Source organism: Akebia trifoliata, chromosome 3, assembly GCF_017979445.1.
Source record: "Akebia trifoliata isolate Shusen 1 chromosome 3, ASM1797944v1, whole genome shotgun sequence".
NCBI classification, from domain to species: domain Eukaryota; kingdom Viridiplantae; phylum Streptophyta; class Magnoliopsida; order Ranunculales; family Lardizabalaceae; genus Akebia; species Akebia trifoliata.
This window is the reverse complement of record NC_141377.1, coordinates 41,629,785-41,647,793: the sequence shown is the minus strand read 5'-3', so window position 1 is coordinate 41,647,793 and position 18,009 is coordinate 41,629,785. Positions and strand designations below refer to the sequence as shown.

The 18,009-nt window shown below is 34.0% G+C and overlaps 1 protein-coding gene across 1 annotated transcript; it reads left to right on the top strand.

The window, feature by feature from the left end:
• Positions 1 to 10,231: 10,231 nt before the first annotated feature.
• Positions 10,232 to 12,523, top strand: HLS1 (Acyl-CoA N-acyltransferases (NAT) superfamily protein). Its single transcript, XM_086435423.1, has 3 exons — positions 10,232 to 10,925; positions 11,079 to 11,257; positions 11,461 to 12,523. The coding sequence occupies exons 1-3, from the start codon at positions 10,752 to 10,754 to the stop codon at positions 12,323 to 12,325; spliced, it is 1,218 nt and encodes a 405-aa protein (XP_086291549.1). The 5' UTR covers positions 10,232 to 10,751; the 3' UTR covers positions 12,326 to 12,523.
• The last annotated feature ends 5,486 nt before the right edge of the window (positions 12,524 to 18,009 follow it).

Here is an 18,009-nt window from a genome sequence, read left to right as displayed (position 1 = left end):
CTTCTTTTAAACTTGATTACATTTGCTTTCCTAGTTATTGTGAACATTAGTCATATTCTTCTATCTTTAAATTGTTTACGTATGTATATTACTCTTTTTGACTAAGAACAATTGAATGATATTTCAGTTGGATCTGTGGTTGGATGATAGGTAGAATTCATATACATCCAATCATTAACGTCAAACCCTTTGGCAATATCAATCATCTCCTCTTTTGTTTTTTTTTGTTATATTAATTATGCCTATATCGAGGTCACCTAAGAATGATTGAGAATAAAAATCATTTTTTTCTCACGAGAAGATCAATGTGGATTCTTTCTTTTTACCAAAATAATTTTCGTACGAGAAAAGTACGTAGAGATGAGAGAAGACGATTGCTTCACTTTTAGGGTTGCCATGACTAAAAGCCTAGAAAATAAAAATCCTTATGGAAGAGGGAGATAGAGAGATAAGAAATGGTCATTGAACATGTTGTGCATATATGATGGTGAGTGTGGTGAGGATAGATAGGTAGCATGATGGTGGTGCATGAGTCTTGCATTGAGAGAAAAAAAAAATGAGAAAAGAGCATTAGACAATTGTAGAGTTATTTTTCTTGGCTTACATTGAACAACTCAAACTTTTCTAATGTCAAGCTCTCTTTCCTCACAACTTGCTAGGGCATTGGTGTAATACCTATCAAACACCTTCTGACGCTCAAGTTACAAATTGAAATTTCAAAAAGTAATAACTAAAAGCTTTAATCACCTTCCAAAAGTCCTTTCTCTTGGAATCTCTTTTCTTATTTAGAGATTAACCCCTTTCTTTAATTGCCTTTTTTTTACAATGTCATCCTATTTTCTTATTCAAGGTTATTTGGATTTATCCTGTAGACACCCAATTTGCCAGAGCTAATCCCAAGAGCTCATCAAAGTCTAGTAAAGAAAGGTGCAACTTGAAGAATTTTAATTCATAAAGTAGGATCCACTTCAAGCATAATTAAAATTTGCAAAGTTCAAAATATTTAAAATTTGGTTTGGCCTTCAGTGACTAACAACCAAACTCAATCTTGCTTTAGTCGTTTGTCACCAAATGCTAGGGATAAAATTGCTTTGGCTTTTACTAGTCTAAGGTCCTTCACAAAATTGCTTTGACCTTTACTCACCTAAGGTCCAATTTTGTCAAGCAGTTAAACTTGAAATGAGTGCATTTGAGTGCTCTAGATTTACTAAGGAAAATTACCTTTTACTTTTCCTTAAGAAAATCCAATCATTTTCCAATTTTTTTCGTGCATTAAGCCTATCCTAATTTTGCAATCTTAATCTTCTAGTAATTGTCTAATTTTCTCAATTTTTACCCTTGATCACATTTAATCCCCACATAGAGCCAATTAGCTTCTTACCTATAATTTGATGAGACACAATTAAGATAATTGACATTTTAGCCCATCACTCATATTCTTAATTCAGAGCTTTATCTTTTATGTTCCTTTCAAATTGACCAAGATCAAGGGATCTTGACCCTTTAGCCCATTCACAAGAATTCTCTAGAAATGCAAGAACAATTGCTCTTCGATCTTCAAGTTATTAGGAGCCTATTTAAGTTAATTGACTAAAAAGCTTCAACTCTCATTTATAAATTATATATCATTGCTCCTAAATTATCTAGATCCTTATGAATTTTTACTCATATATCCTTTGACAATCATGATTAGTAAGACTCAAAAAGGTGGGAATAACCATTAATGACAATTTGATTTATTGAGATTTTCCTAAGAATATTTTGAACTTACGAAACTTGGATACTTATATCCCCAAGGACTTATAAATAGAAAACCCTTCCAAAGCAAATGAGAAAAGAAGTTTAGAAATCCAAAATTCCGTCAAATTCTTTCCTTAAACTTTTTTAAAGTATCAAAATTTTGTCCAATTAAAAACCTAGAACAATAAGGAGAAAAAGAAAGAAAAATAGAAGAAAACTAAGGTGGAGAAAAAAATTCTATTTTTTTATTTTTTATTGTGTAACTCAATCCCACTTCTATCCTCCCATTCTAATTTCTTTATTTGCAAATTTATTTAAATTCCTAACATGTAGTTCTCTTTCTTTTTTCTTTTTTTTCTTTTTTATTTTATTTTATGGTTGGGGTGGTAAAGAGTAATCTCTCTATGTGAGATAATATTCCCCTATAAGTCCATAATAAATTTCTTAGAAAACATATCTTGTCTTTAATTCTTTACTTTTCAAGTCATTTAAATTTCAAATAAAAAAGTATAATTTTCTTTGCTTTCTTTTTTTGGCTTATAAAGGAAGAGAGTAATCCCTCCATGTGAGGCAATCTTCTATTTTCTAAGTCCATGATAAGTTCTTAGTGAACACTTAATTATCTTTAAATGTTTTATTCTTATTAGTTTAAATTTCTAGTAAGTAATATAGTTCATTTCTTTAAATTTCTAGTTTATTTGCATGGTATGTGGTATAAGCATCCTTAATGGCTAAAGAGGAAGAGAGTAATCCCTCCATTGTGAGGTGATCTTCTCCTTTTAAAATCCATAATAAGTTCATGTGGAACCATGCATGTATACATTCTTGCACACACGACAATTTGTGTTAAAATGCAAAGAGTTAAAGTGTTGTCCCTATGGACTAACATTTGAAACTCAAGGCATACAAAAAAAGGTCCCTTAAGGATATGTCTATAACACTTCCTCACACACTCTCGCTCTTTTTTTCTTCATGTATTTATGCATTGCTTTCATTTTTTAATCCTCCAAAAACTTTATGAAAAAAAAAAATTGTTTATACTTCACATTTTGCCAATATTTGGTAACCACTAACTTAGTGCCTAACACTTTCTTTGTCTTACCATCGAAACTTCTTACCCTTGACCTCTTAAGTTAGATTAGATTTGAGTCACTATTTATTTTTAAAAATTAGTTTTCAAAGTCTCTTTTATGGTGTTCATTCACACCTTAAACTCTTTGAATTGTGACGGTTTTTAAACCCAAGTAGATGAGATTAAAATCCATTGAACCTTAGGTATCTACAATCTTCTTCCTAAATCCTTAGACCCATTAATGAAAAGCCCATGTGTAATAAGAAATTCTCCCTATAAGAAAGGACGTGATTGATGCGGTCAATTATCCCAAAATTCTCATGATACCTTCTCAAATTGAATTCAAAGATAATAGGATAACTCTTCCTATTATTTTGCCCTGAGCCTACCCTTTTCTTTTTAGGGATGGGAACTGCTCACCTCAACTTAACTGTATTATGTTGAGCAAGGCTATGGAACTCTTTAGGTACCATGCTTCTAGCAACGTCGGATCCTGTCTTTCTCAACCACTAAATCATTTTTAGATTTAGACACGAGTAGGGTCCAGGTCCAATTCAACTTTTACCCTATACAATAGTCACGAGGAGATTAGTTAAATAGGCAAAATTATTATTTTGAAAGCATTAAATGCACCAACCTTTATGAGTTCTCTACCATTCTAGGGCTTGACTATCAGAAAATTCTTGTCATCAACCTTCCATCAAGAACGATTTCACATTCTCAAAACCATCGAAACTTAATGATGTAAGTTGACAACAAGCTTGAGAACTTTGATAAATAAGAGAGGCCATTGATAGACTTTGACATGTGTTGAGATGAATATGCACTACTCGACCACCTTGAGAAAGTCAAATCTCATAAGGGTGACATCAAATGATTGTAAATTTTTGGAAAATTCCGACAAAACTCAACTCAATAGAATCAAGGATCAACTATTGTTAGGGTTGTCAACGGATATTAATCGAATTGAATACAAAAAATTGATATCCAAAGGATACTACTCTAAATCAACATTCCAATTCAACTATCTTATCAGACATCCGATTTGGATCTAATTTATTATAGTTAATATATATTATATATTATTATATCTAATCCAATAATATCAGTGAGAATATTTTGATATTTGAATCCATATCCAATAACGATTCAAATATAAAATTTTATCTAAAATTTGAATTCGAAAATTTTGACATCCTATTTGTGCTCCATGACAGGTCGAGCATTTTGCCTTGTCAATGCATAGATCATGGTGTGTTGCAAGTAATGGTGTTTATTAACAGGCATATTGCCTCAAACTAAGGACCTTGGAACTTTTATTAATGATTTGTTCTTGGACATTAGTTGAGCTCATCATAAAAACATCCGATAAGTAACTTTAAAAACATTCCAATTAACACTTATCATCCCAAAAACTTTATTCCACCTCAAGGAACTTTATTTTTAAAATTGAATAGTTATTAAATTAATACATTTTTTTTTTTTTTTGGGTGAAAAATCAAATTTGTTTTTTACATTACAAAAATGTATACTCACTTACCTTATTATTTATTTTAATAATGCTGCATTGACCTCAAGATTGGACCTCACATCGCGCACCCTCACGTGAAAGTGTATGGTAATCATAGACATTTTTCTCGGGATACGAGTGAAAGGCATCTATGGTTCCTATCAACTTTCACGTCAAGATGTGCGATATGAGGTCACTCCAGCACGGCTCTATTTATTTTCCTATAATTATTATAAAAACATCCATTAGTCATAAATAAACAAAAAAAAATCATTGATTAACACGTGCATTTCCTAGACAGCATAACCTTGGAAGTGTGGGGAACATGTTACATTTATTTTATTTTGTAATGATTTTAAAGAAAACTATGTTTGAGATGGTTTAGATCATCCACCTAACTCTTTACTATAAATCCAACATAATTCAATATTCATTTGTGTTTCTTCTAAATTTTATCATTCACGTCATGGCCATGGGGTCCGTATGGTCGATGATGCATTTTTTTTTTTTAATTAGAAAAATATATAAAAACAGGCTGAGGGTGTGGCATACATTAGGATTCCAATCTCTCGATTGAGTTAATCCTCTTTATATAATTTCTCATATCATCATTTGTGCACTTAAGATGGGACTGATCAAACTAATGGACAATAGTCCCTGAGGTCACAATGCTTACATGATCTAAATGTGGACTTTGTCCTTGAGTACTCATCATAAGATGGGATTGATCGATTTTAATGCTACACTTGACCCGCTCATTAATCATTGATCCAAACAATTTGAGATTATGGACTGAAAATAACGCTCGAAGCGTAACATTGTGTGTAGAGAGAACCATTGATTTTCCTCGAGGGTGTAACACTTGTATCTTGAGAAATAGTATCTATAGTTTTCTGCCCACGCAAGTACACTACTCACAATGCTACTTAATTTGATTGTTATTTCAAGTCACTTTAATTAGCATTTTTCGACTACCAAAAATTAAGGTAAAGAGCCTAGAAAAGTATGTATATCAAGCTAATAAAATGCACAAACGGTATGATTTCTTCACTAATTTAATGGTTCCTGCATTGAGTTTGGTGGAACATCGATTAAATGATTTCGATCAACAAATTTTGTGGGTCAGATGCACATATGGAGGTTTTAAAGAGTCTATGTTCATGGAGTATGATGGAACTGTGTCCACTCTTCTTATATACCAGATAATTGTAGAGAGTTTATATTGCCACACTGACTTTTATTTATAACGCACCAAAAAGGAATTAAATTTGTGTATGAAGGGTGGATATAAGAAGAAATCTATATTTAAAAAAAAAACCCAACTTGCTAAAAGATAGAAACAAAGAATTCTATAAATTGGAGGAGAGTTATTATAGATCACTATTATGAATTTTCTTTGTATATTATTTAGTGATTATTTACCAACTTGAACATTCAACTGCAATAAATAAAAAAGATTAGGACACAGTCATTTAGTGGATAAATCTCGATTACATGGATTTCCAAAATATCTTCCCATATTGTTACTAAAAGAAGGGTTAACTTTAACTTTATTCCATAAATCTTTATTGAAACTTTAAAATTTCTGTGTATAGTGCTCAACTAATATCATAACCTTAACTTTAATCATGGAATTACGATGGTATTTGTGGAGCCCATTTCTGTCACACCTTGAGATAAGGACTAGTAGAGGAGAAGGGTTGATAGACTCTGCTCTACTCAACCGAAGTTGATCCCTCGTCCTTCCTGTTAGCACCAGTGTGGTACTTGTTAATGACCCTCTAACGTTCAAGTTAGAGTTGCAGAAGAACAATAAGAATACAAACTCTTTTTCTTTTAGATCGGTCAAAAAACTCCCCTAGCCTCTGTTGATCTCTCTATTTATAAATCTTCCATCAAATCAGGGTTTCCCCTTTTAATCGGAATGTGATCACGATGAATCCCTGAACTACAAGGATCCTAAATAGAATTGAGATCTCTGGGATTGAGTCCCTGATTCTGGGGAAGATCTCCTCAGAGATCTCATGACTCGATACGCGTAAACCATGATTACGTCGATACTCAGACCAGGTCTGCCCTGCCAGGTAAATTAGGTCTCCACTAATGTTGTCTGTACTACCAGTCAGGTTAGACGTCTCTACCTTGATCTGTCCTGCTGCTAGACAGGGTTAGATGCATTGGTTTACACAAAGTACCACTTAATCGACTTGGACACGTGTACAGTTTGAATAACGTATCATTATTATCCTCTACAAAGACACACATCTTACTTAGACCCACGACTCTGACTTCAACCTCAAACACTTTGATTTAGGGAGTTACAAAGACAGTCGAGAAAGTTAGATCACTAGAGTCGGAACAATGAGTTAGCTATGGATGATTGGGAAAATTGAATGGGACGGGAAATAGCAAGTCAAAGTAAAGGTCGGATAAACATGATACTATAAGACAAAAACATGGCCTGATCATGCGACCAAATCCTTGCATTTAATGTTAAATCTATGAGTACTTATCGAAGCAATGTTTTCTGACTCACCAATCCCTAAATAACAAGTTCAAATTAGTTTAATAGTCAATGCATTAAGACACCTCAAATCAAACTCAAGTGCTAACATTAATGAAACATGGGAACAAAAACTAATAGTGCAGTCAACTCATGATCTACTTAGCTTATACACATGGGCAAACCATGTGGTGACACCTGTCCAAACTCGGGGCTATAAAAATCCTATTTAACGCAATAAAAGGGTTATTCAGCCAGGCTTGGGCTAAATAATAAAGCAAGTACAAGTATTAGTAGCATAGCAAAAATGCGTTACTCGTCATTAATATGTTTGCTCGCGGTAATTGTGGCCTCTCGGGAGAATCGATGACTGCATCTTTGATGCACTGCTAGTACTAGTATATCTGAGAATTCTGAATTGGCTAGTTGTAAATAGCCCCAATGGAACAAAGGATTATCCCGGATCTACACCGAGGTATTGACGGTGATTCTCAAATATCGCAGAACAGAATGTGATACGATGAGATAGAATGCCCCCTAACCTGCGAAGGTGGGGGGAACGAACCCGTGCTCAGAAACTCAATAGAAAAACAATCGATCTTGCGAAGGACACGACACTTGGAAGAAGACGAAAATTGGAATATGGTAACGCCTTGTCCTGGACCGTCGCAAGGAAAACTATAACCGAAATCTTTTTTATCTGGCATTAACTTGGAACCGATGGCATCTAAAACACCTTTTACTAAGATCAATGTAGTTGCATGTAAACTTAAAGCAATAACATGATGAACCAAGAAGTCTCCAGGGCCTATTGTTAAGAATAGTGAATTATTATTCTCATTAACAACATTTAACCAGCTAGGCAATCATATCCGCATTGAATGTTGGACCATTCGTTGAAGATAAAAACACATCAAACCCATATGAAGTCTTACTATGAGCAGATTGTATCTATTAGTTTAACTGAATAACTAAATAAAATAGATAGACCTTTCTCTTCGTCTCAGGCCACCCTTGTGTGATTCCTCTTGAAGTATATACTCGAGGGGTGGGTGCAGGGTGGATGATTTCAAAGCAGACTTCCCATTCATTGGATAGAGAAAATCGTCAAGATTTCGTGATCTAGATTTTCTACAACAAATATCAAGTATAATCTCAATCACCTCTCTTAGACTCATTATTCATCATCTTCTTCTTATTTTCATATCTTTAACTTTTATTTAAACGTCATTACTATTTTTGACTTAACCTTCAAAGAATCTTTGGTAAACAACACATTGGGGACTCAGCCTTCTCCATTCGAATCTTCCGAAGCTTGGATCCAGCTACACTAATCGGAGCAAAAGAGTCGATAGATCAAGATTTACCAAGCCTGGTCAAGGACTCTACACATATCGAGAAGTGGGGCGTAAAAAACCCTCAACAATATTAGTTGTGATATTAGTGTTCTTTTGATTTTTTTTTTTTTTTTTTTTTTAATTAGATTATTTGTTATGTGCATGACACATACATAGGCAAAAGTATGCAATTAATCATAAATGTACCCATTTTTTCTTGAGATTCATATTTAACAAGGAGAAAAATGACTAATTCAATTCAAAGTGAGTAGAAAAGTGTGGTACCTCAAGACGGAAAATGCTTATATTTGAGATATATCAGAATAATCACATGTGATCGATCGACTTCTTAAGAATTGTAGGATTTGACCATTTCGTGGATTCATCTTACTAATGAGAAAATCATCCATGAGCATAATTGATAGCGTGAATCTCACAAATACAAAGTTATAGATCCTAAAAATCTTTGATTCAATCATCAAGTGGAGGTTAATGAACAAAAGCGACAAAACTAGAGTAGAAAGAAACCGAACTCTTAAAATGAATCATTGTTATAGATTTTTAATCATTATTTGTCATAATTTGACTTTTAACTTAAACATCGAAGACACTTTGGCAGGTATAACATTGATGTCGAATGACAACGAAGACAATAACATCAAAAGAAAATTTCATATTTTCATTGATAATCTCGAGATGTCGAAGATTGAAAAAAAAAAGCAATCGACAAAATGTTTACAATCAATAATTTAACCTTACTATTTCTTGAGATTGATTTATGGAGATCGAAGCTCTTTAAATAATATATTTATGATTGGTGGTCATTGTAAGATTTAGATTGCAAATATAAAAGTACATAATGAAAGTTATGTAATCTTAAGAAATCAAATAAAAAAAAAAATTAATAAGCTATTTTTTATGAATATAAAATAATTATCTTTTATATAAAACTATAAAATTATCCTAAATAATGATAATAGTGCAAGTAGACAAAACAAAATTTTTTAATAAAAATAAAAAGTTGAAAATGACCATTGTCACAAAGGCTGCGTAATGGGTTTTTTCTTCTTTATTAATTTTTTCTTTCTTAATCCATTATTTCATGATATATATAAATGAATTTGTATGGGCCACAATAAGTGGAGTTTTATTGATATAAATTGTTTGGAAGAGAAGAAGACTCTAACTTGTGTCGAAACGTGTCCACTTCCAAAGAGAGAATCCAATCATTGTTGAAACGGTTTTCAGCTCTAATTAAAACCTCCCCCCACTCTCTCTCTCTCTCTCTCCTCCACTTCTCCTTCTCATTATGATTTATGAATGAATCTTCAAAAATTAAAATTAAAATAAATTGAAATTTCCTAAAACAGCGGGGCCACCACTTATCTATCTCTTAAGTATCTCACCATCTTTTTAACGACTTATATATATTTCATCAGGTTTATAAATGTCATTTAATGAATGAGAAAATGATTCCATACAACATAATATAATCTGTGTAGATCAATATCATAAATAGTGGGTCCCACTCTGAATGAAAGATAGATATTATCTGTTACGTTTTCATTTCTCAACGACGTGGCAGAAGCCGCCTATATCAGGCCACGCGTTGTAAATACAGCTTGCTGTTGCTGATCAGACGGCGTCCTTTTCTCGTATCAATTAAATTCAAAATTATTTTTCTTTAAAAAAAAAAAAAAAAAAATGCATGAATCATGGATGGATGGATGGATGGTGTGATAACTCATCCACATGACATGAAAGTAAAATTAGTATGTATCAAATAGAAAGAGAGGTGGGTTGGAAACGAAAGATGCATGACATGACCTTGATGGATGATGGTATGATATATGTATGTATGTATGTATGGGCATGATATAGAAAGATGACATGGTATGATATATGGAAAGATGGGATGGGATGGGAGGGGGTTGTGGTGGGTAATGATTATGAAGGGAAGGGGTCATAATGGTAGCGTCTCCGTCCGTAGAAATAAATGATTAAAATCAAAAGACGAAGATACTGCGCAGCCATAGCCGCCATTTCTCATTTACGCACCTCAGTGACTCTCCCCCACCTCTCTTTTGTGATGATTATTATCTCTATTTATTTGCTAGAGAGAGAAAGAGAGTAATAAATTAATAAATTTTAGAGAGAGAAAATCAATGAAACCCAGAAAGACAAATTAATTTAAAACCTATTTAAATGCATCTCCACCTCTCCCCTCCCTCCCTCCCTCCAATGATAATCTACTCACTAGCCCTCTCATCTCAAGACTCGAAAGACGAAAGACGAAAGAGAAAGAGAAAAGAGTCTAGCCCAATTCAATTTTTTTTCCATTCTTATTTGCTTTACACGTGATTCAATCTCAGGCGATTTAACCCCACATATCATTGCCCCCTCACCCTCTCTCTCTCCTTCTTTTGTATAAATATGTGTTCGTCCTTCTGTGTTATTTATCATCCAACCAAGAACCCCACAAGTGTACTACTTGTAGAGAGAGGTTAAAGTCTTTTTACATCTACTGTTCTTATATCTTTAATCTTGGATTTGAAGTTTGGGTTTTTTTTGGGGAGGGGAGAGGAAAAGATGGGAGAGAGATTAGTAATGGTGAGAGAATATGACCCAGAGAAAGATCGTATAGGAGTGGAGGAGGTAGAGAGAAGATGTGAGGTTGGCCCAAGTGGCAAGATGTCTCTCTTCACCGACACGTTAGGTGACCCCATTTGCAGGGTCCGCCATTCTCCCGCTTTTCTCATGTTGGTTAGTGTTATTTCTTTCTTCTTCTCTCTTCTACTGTAACTATTCTTTCTTTTCTTTTTCATCTTTAATGGTTTTTTCCTTCTTTTTAAATATTTTATTAACGTAGAGTATTAATTTATTTTTTGGTGGTGTTAATGGGGATTGCCATATCAGGTAGCTGTTATGGGTGAAGATAAAGAAATCGTGGGTCTCATAAGAGGCTGCATCAAAACCGTTACGTGCGGCAAAAAGCTCTCTAGAAATGGAAAGAGTCCCAACTCTTATAAAACCACCCTCCCTATCTACACCAAACTCGCCTACGTCTTAGGTCTTCGCGTCTCTCCCTCTCACAGGTTTTTACTTATTCTTATATTTTCTTCCTTTTTTTTTTTAATCATATTAGATTAGACAAACGGAAAGATTTCCAATTTTGTGTATCCTTCAAGGGTTGAAATTAAAGACTTCATTAAATCCCTTAAATCAACTTAAAATAAAATAAGAAAAAAAAAAAAAAACCAAATCTGACTCTTTTTTTGGTTTTTCTATGTGGATTTAGGCGAATGGGGATTGGGTTAAAGCTGGTTTCTCGGATGGAGGAATGGTTTAGAGAGAATGGAGCAGAGTACTCATACATGGCCACTGATAAAGACAACGAAGCATCTGTAAAGCTCTTCACCGATCGATGCGGATATTCTAAGTTTCGTACACCTTCTATTCTCGTCCAACCCGTTTTCGCTCACCGAGTCAGACCCTCCCAAAGAGTTCAAATCTTCATACTCAGTCCCTCCGATGCTGAAATCCTCTATCGTCGACGTTTCTCCACTACTGAGTTCTTCCCGCGCGATATCGACTCTGTTCTCAATAACAAACTCAATCTTGGCACTTTCATCGCCGTGTCAACCGATTCTTACACTTCCGAGTCATGGCCAGGTTCGGATAAATTCTTATCCGATCCACCCGAGTCATGGGCCGTTCTTAGTATTTGGAACTGTAAGGACGTTTTCATGTTGGAGGTTAGAGGTGCTTCACGAGTTAGACGTGGACTCGCTAAGACGACTCGGATCGTGGATCGGGTGTTTCCTTGGCTCAGTATCCCATCCATACCCGAGGTGTTTCGGCCCTTTGGATTACATTTCTTGTACGGTCTCGGAGGAGATGGGCCTCACGCGGTGAAACTTATAAAGGCTTTGTGCGGTTTCGCGCATAACTTAGCCAAGGACCGTGGTTGTGGTGTGGTGGCGACCGAAGTAGCCAGTCGAGAACCGCTAAGGTTAGGGATTCCACACTGGAAGAGTCTATCGTGCGCTGAGGATCTATGGTGTATAAAGAGGTTTGGAGAGGACTATAGTGATGGGTCCGTTGGTGATTGGACCAAGTCTTCTCCTGGACTCTCCATTTTTGTTGATCCAAGAGAGTTCTGATTAGTATAAATTATCAGAAAATTAAAAAGAAAAATGACAAAAATAGGTTTCTTTTTATTATTATTATTAATTTTGAGAGTGAAGAAGGAAGGAAAGAAGGGCAGAGAACGGAAATAGAAAATGTGGGTTTTTTTTTGTTCATTTCCGTGTAATGGGAATATCAGCTTTGTAAATAAAAGTGGGCTTTTGGGTTTGTTATCTTTTGATCCATCTTTCTACATGTTTTTCGTTACTTTTACAATTATTTGTTTTTTTTGCTTTTTAACGGTTTGGATTTTGTGTCTTGAGATGAAGAAAAATGTGTGATGTGGTCAATTTTGGACTCCTTTTTTTATTTTATTTTAATTATTAATTTTTTTAAGGATAATTTAATATTAAAATTATATGGGTAGGGATTAATTTTGAGGTTACTTTATTTGTTGGATTGTTTTTAGTTGCTTTTTAGAGTGAGAGGAGGGGTTTGATGTGAGAGTATTTAATGGGCTGGTTTGGATTTAGCGATTGTGTGGGTTTTGTACTTTTAAATAATGAGAAAAGGCCAAGAAGAAGAGTAGTGCTAACGAATTCATCGTTGTTTTCTTTTATAAGCCCTTTTTTTTTTCTTGTTTTTCTTTTTGCCCCTTCAAATCGGTGGTTTGGTTTGGACAAAATGAGAGGGTTTTTTGTCTTTTTAAAAGCACACATAATAAGGCTTGCTTTATATATTTTAAATCTTAATGTCTCTGTTTACTTAAAACAAAAATTGCTAATTTACAGGGGGAAGGCCCACTAGCCGTAATAAGATTAGAAAGTTTTCGAATCATAAGCGCAGGCCCATGAAGAAAAAGCTTATCAGGTTTGATTTTTATGTGGAGGTCCACCAAAGGGTATGGAGTCATTGGTTCATATTATTAGGGAAAATTACTTCTTTATGGAAGGGTTTTTTTTTAAATAATCTATAAATTCTCAAGGGTAGTTTGGCAGTACATTTAGTAAATTTTTTCTTTCTAAATGGTAGATGGATCCCATTTCTCACTAGTGAGTGTCTTAACCAAATTGAATTCACCTGTTTCATTCAAAAATTGAATTTTTGACAACTTGATGAAGTTTCGAAGATTACATTTCTTCGAAAAAGATTTAAGAAATATGTCATTTTCAAATATTTTAAAAATATATATTAAAAATTAAGATTTTTATTTTTTTTTCTTAGTTTTTAATGAAAATCAATCAAGAACGATTCTTTTCGGTTGAAATCATCTAAATAATTTATTTTCTCTAATTTTTAGTCGATCTTTTCATGTATTTTAATTGAAAAAAATTTAAAAATTAAAAATAAGTGAATTTTGTCCTATTTAAAAAGTGGTGAACTCAAACAATAAATAAAAAAGGTCTAGTGTCAAATTCAATAATAAAAAGTGATGAACTTTACAGTAAATAAAAAAGAAGTGAGTTACTAAAAGATCATTAAGAAAGAAAAAAAATTTTGTCCAAACCAAGCTAACAATTTAGGGATTAGGTAGAAAGAATTCGCGGGGGATCCTTTTAAGTAATTTTTCCTTCACATTAATCTAACAAGTGGCAAACTTTGCTTTGCCAATGGGCTGCATTTGGATCGAACTCATTTAGAGCAAATTGGGTTGGGATTCAACAATACTACATAATATATAAGTATAGGGTTGATATCCATCAACTCTTAAAAATGACTTTAAAAAAATACAAAATTCAATAATTGAGATTTATAAATATTTTAATAATACAAATCTTAGATATACTTATTCCAATGATAAATCTCAATCATTGTATTTTGCATTTAAAGAGTTTGAATCATGTATTTTTTTCATGAATCATTCTTAAGAGTCAAGGGATCCTAACCCGACAAATATATATCCTATATTTTAATAAAATATATTTTCTCACATATTATCAAATTGGGTCTCCATCAAAATCCACACCTTGTTGAGTTTTAGTCCATATTGGATCTTAAAATTATATCCGTCATTAAAGTCTTATCTCAATTTTAAGGAATATTCTACTTTTTCTTGAGTCACATCTTCTATTTTTAAAAATCTTAATCTTGGATTTAAAGGGTATTTTAGACATTATCGCTTAACACGAGAGGGGCGTGTAGATTGATGTGCCGTTATTCTTAATTAGGGTTTGCACCAAAATCATGAGTTAGAGGAGCGAGGGGGTGAGCTTTTATCCTAAATTGCCACGTTGTCATTTTACGTTGCTAGTTTTGTGGAGCTCTCAATTTGATGTGGTTGATGAGTTTGGATTTTAGTGTAGGCCAGGGATGATTCGTCACCAAATGAGCTTCTCATGGTCAACTTCATGAGTTTCTTAATACATTGACTTGACTTCGATTTCTCTTCATTTAGAGGGGTAGAAACTCGGGTCGAGTCAAGCTAAACCCATAAGATTGGGTTAAATTGCTTGACTATATGTATATATTCTTATCTCATCTAATAATTGTTCTATTGTTTTGTACAAAGTTATAAAGTGGTAAAAGTTTGTCGGAAAGTTGTTATCATTTGGGCAAAACAAGGTGGAAAAGTAATGTGAAATTGAAGAAAAAATGAATCAAAAAGAAAAGAAGAAGAAAACATATTGTCACATCTATGGCGTACCCAACGAACCCATGGGTTAATGGGTCCACATGAAGGGATGCAAGATTTCATCCCCACGTGTCTATTGTGCCAATGGACAAGACCCAATTAGTACTTGCATGCTTGGTTGTGCAATACATGATCTTAGATTTGGATTGAGTCGACAAGAACATCCTTCGAGTCATTTTTATCTTTTAGGCATTTTCATTCTTTTGGTTACAGTGATTCGATTCTAAATTACTTGGTTCATCGATTTAAATTTGGGTTTATGAGTCTTCATTCACTATTCTAGAACGAACTTTGCTAATTGATAGCACATGGTTCATTAAAGACATTTGAATCATTTATGTTAGTCTCATAGAAGAAGACCTAAGTCAAGAGACATTTCACCAAAGAATAATGATTTTCTAACACCCCTTCAAAAACATGCCCCTGATGTGACATGTGTTAAAATCATAGATTCTTTTTCTCGTGATACACAATTGCATATATTTATGAAGATGTATGATTGTGTATCTAGAGGAAAAAAAAATCTATGATTCTAACTCATGCTACGTCAGGGGCACATGGGAATGTATGTCAGAGGAGACATCAGAAAATAACAACTTTTTCACTAAAACCTAAAACAAGGGTGTCTTTAATACTGCCTAAAACATGAAATCTAAATAAAAAATATTTATCGAAATACGGGGCATATAATATTTGACCAAAACAAGGATACAATAGATTCAAGTTTTCAACCACCATGGGGGTGGCTGAATGGTAGTAACTTGGGGCCAAGGAATCTGCTCTTTCTATGGTCTCAAGTTCAAATCTCACTACCCATAAAAAACCTTGGTGGCCACACACCGCTCCACGTAGTGGGGTATAGCCTGAGTGCGGGGCGTAGGGACTAGTCTGGTGCGTGCAAACTGGCCCGAATACCCTTCGTTATCAAAAAAATAAATAGATTCAAATTTTCCACGAAACCATACAAATTGAACTATAAGCTAGTTTGTTGTTCAGCATAGTAGGAGCAAATTCACAAACATAGATTCAAACCATGATAGAGTCCGAGAGAAATAACAAAGATTTGAACTTTACTATATCCTAGAAACATATTACTTTTGCATTTCTTTAACAATGGTGGATTTTATCAAAAGGAGGTGAGATTAATTTTATGGAAATCGTCTCTCCATCTAGCCTTGAAGTTAACGATCTCTACCTCAATTTCTAATTATTGTTATCTCCATGGTTTCTCATTTTCAAATTAATTTTCCAACAATATCTTTGAGATTGACTATTAAATGTTCCACCTTATCTGATTTTCAACCTTTTAAATTACTAATGTTGACTGAGGTGCATGTTCGAGTTTTGAGCTTTACACTCAAGGTTAGTTAGGAAGCTAAGTGATAAACTACGTAAAATTCATTTGTCATAAGACCTCGTTCTGCACGAGATTCCATTAATCAATGGGATCTCATTCTATAGAAGTAAAATAAATTAATGATCTAATTTGGAAACTTAGGATTAGTACATTTAAAAAGGAAACTACCATTGAAAAGCTTTAGCTTGGACCCCATTAATGAATTCAAAGCCTAAACGTAAATCTCCAATATTAAAATGGTGAGAATTAATATAAGGTTTAGGGGTTTGGCAAGTTTTTACTGAGATTTGTATCTTGATACAACATGTACATGCCAAGCTTAACCTAATCTTATAAACTAGTAATAAGTAGGACTGACACCCCCCACTTCCCAAGTCAATCTACTTTCTACCATTCTCCATCACTTTATGTCTTTTTTTAGCTTTTTTTGGAAGAAAATAACAAAGTTGAATAGGTGATTCCCTTGTCCAATTTAATTGGCTTGGAAATGTGGGTGGTTTAGGTAATAGGAAGGTGGGGAGAAATTAACTCTGCCTAATAGAGTCAAGTTTGGTTGGCAATATGTTTCTTTCTTATTATATTTGTTATTAATTGGTCTTTTTCAAGACACTAAGTTTAATATATAGCTTTATCCTTTTAGGAGTAATAACTTGGAGACTTTTAGTGAATGTTGTCTGGTGTGTGCTATGTGACTTGATAATCAATCTCATAGAAATGTTATTAAAAGCATCTTTAAGGTTACCATAAATTGATGTTGTATACTTTTTTTATACCATCTATTAGACTGAGGAAAAGTAGATTTAGAGTCAAATTTGGAGCAATTATGCCCTGCTAAACCCTAAAACCAAGTTGACTTATTTCATTTCTCTCTAATTATCACATGTTGTCCCTATATTTCAATTAAATAGAGAAATAGCTTTATACATAGGTTTTTAATAAACTTTACATTATTCAACAAATTATCAACCCTTAATAACTCATGCAAAGTGAATGTTTGGAAGGCAGAGTTGCAGGAGTTGGAGTTGCCAGTAACTCTCAAGGGGGGGCTTGGGCACAAGGATTGGCTTAGATGGTTTGAGCATGATGTGTGCATGGGCCTCGGCGACCTGGGAAACCTGTTCACGGTCAGCCAAAGACACCTTAGGGAGTTAGGGGACAGTACTTGGGGGGCTTGGATACGTTGAGCCTGGGCGGTTGAATGGCATGGAGTTTGACTGATGTTACAACTCCAACCCTTTTTTGTGGGAGTTGCAACTTTGCCAAATTTAGGAGTTGTAAGAAGTCTGGGAGTTGCAAATCACTAGTACTGAGTTTTCTTTGTAAAGGTGTGAAATCCACATAAGTGTGAAGACAGACATGTAAATTACACGTTATCCCTAAAATTAAGCTGGTCCAAATACCTCAAGAGTGCCACAATTTAACTTCATTACCTACTAGACAAATGGGCAAAACAGACTAGTAAGTTTGATTTATAAAGCCCATAAATCTTGTATAAAATGGTTTGATCCTAAAGGCCCAATGGGTTGACCTACCTTTGTTGTAACATGGGCTTCCAATGAATGACTTGATATTGACTTAGGCTTTAGTTCTAAAATCAGTGACCTAGGTCATGGTATCAAAAGTTCAACACTCGCAAACTTTACCAACTTGCAGGTACCAACTAGCTTAGTTGGTAAAGTTTTTGAGTAATGATATCAGAGACTTGGGTTCAAATCCCACCAGCACCAAGT

Excerpts from the sequence above, each read along its gene's own strand:
- HLS1 (XM_086435423.1), top strand. The coding sequence starts at position 10,752 with ATGGGAGAGAGATTAGTAATGGTGAGAGAATATGACCCAGAGAAAGAT. Across the intron at positions 10,926-11,078 it reads CTCCCGCTTTTCTCATGTTG|GTAGCTGTTATGGGTGAAGA; the intron begins GTTAGTGTTATT and ends TTGCCATATCAG. Across the intron at positions 11,258-11,460 it reads CGCGTCTCTCCCTCTCACAG|GCGAATGGGGATTGGGTTAA; the intron begins GTTTTTACTTAT and ends ATGTGGATTTAG.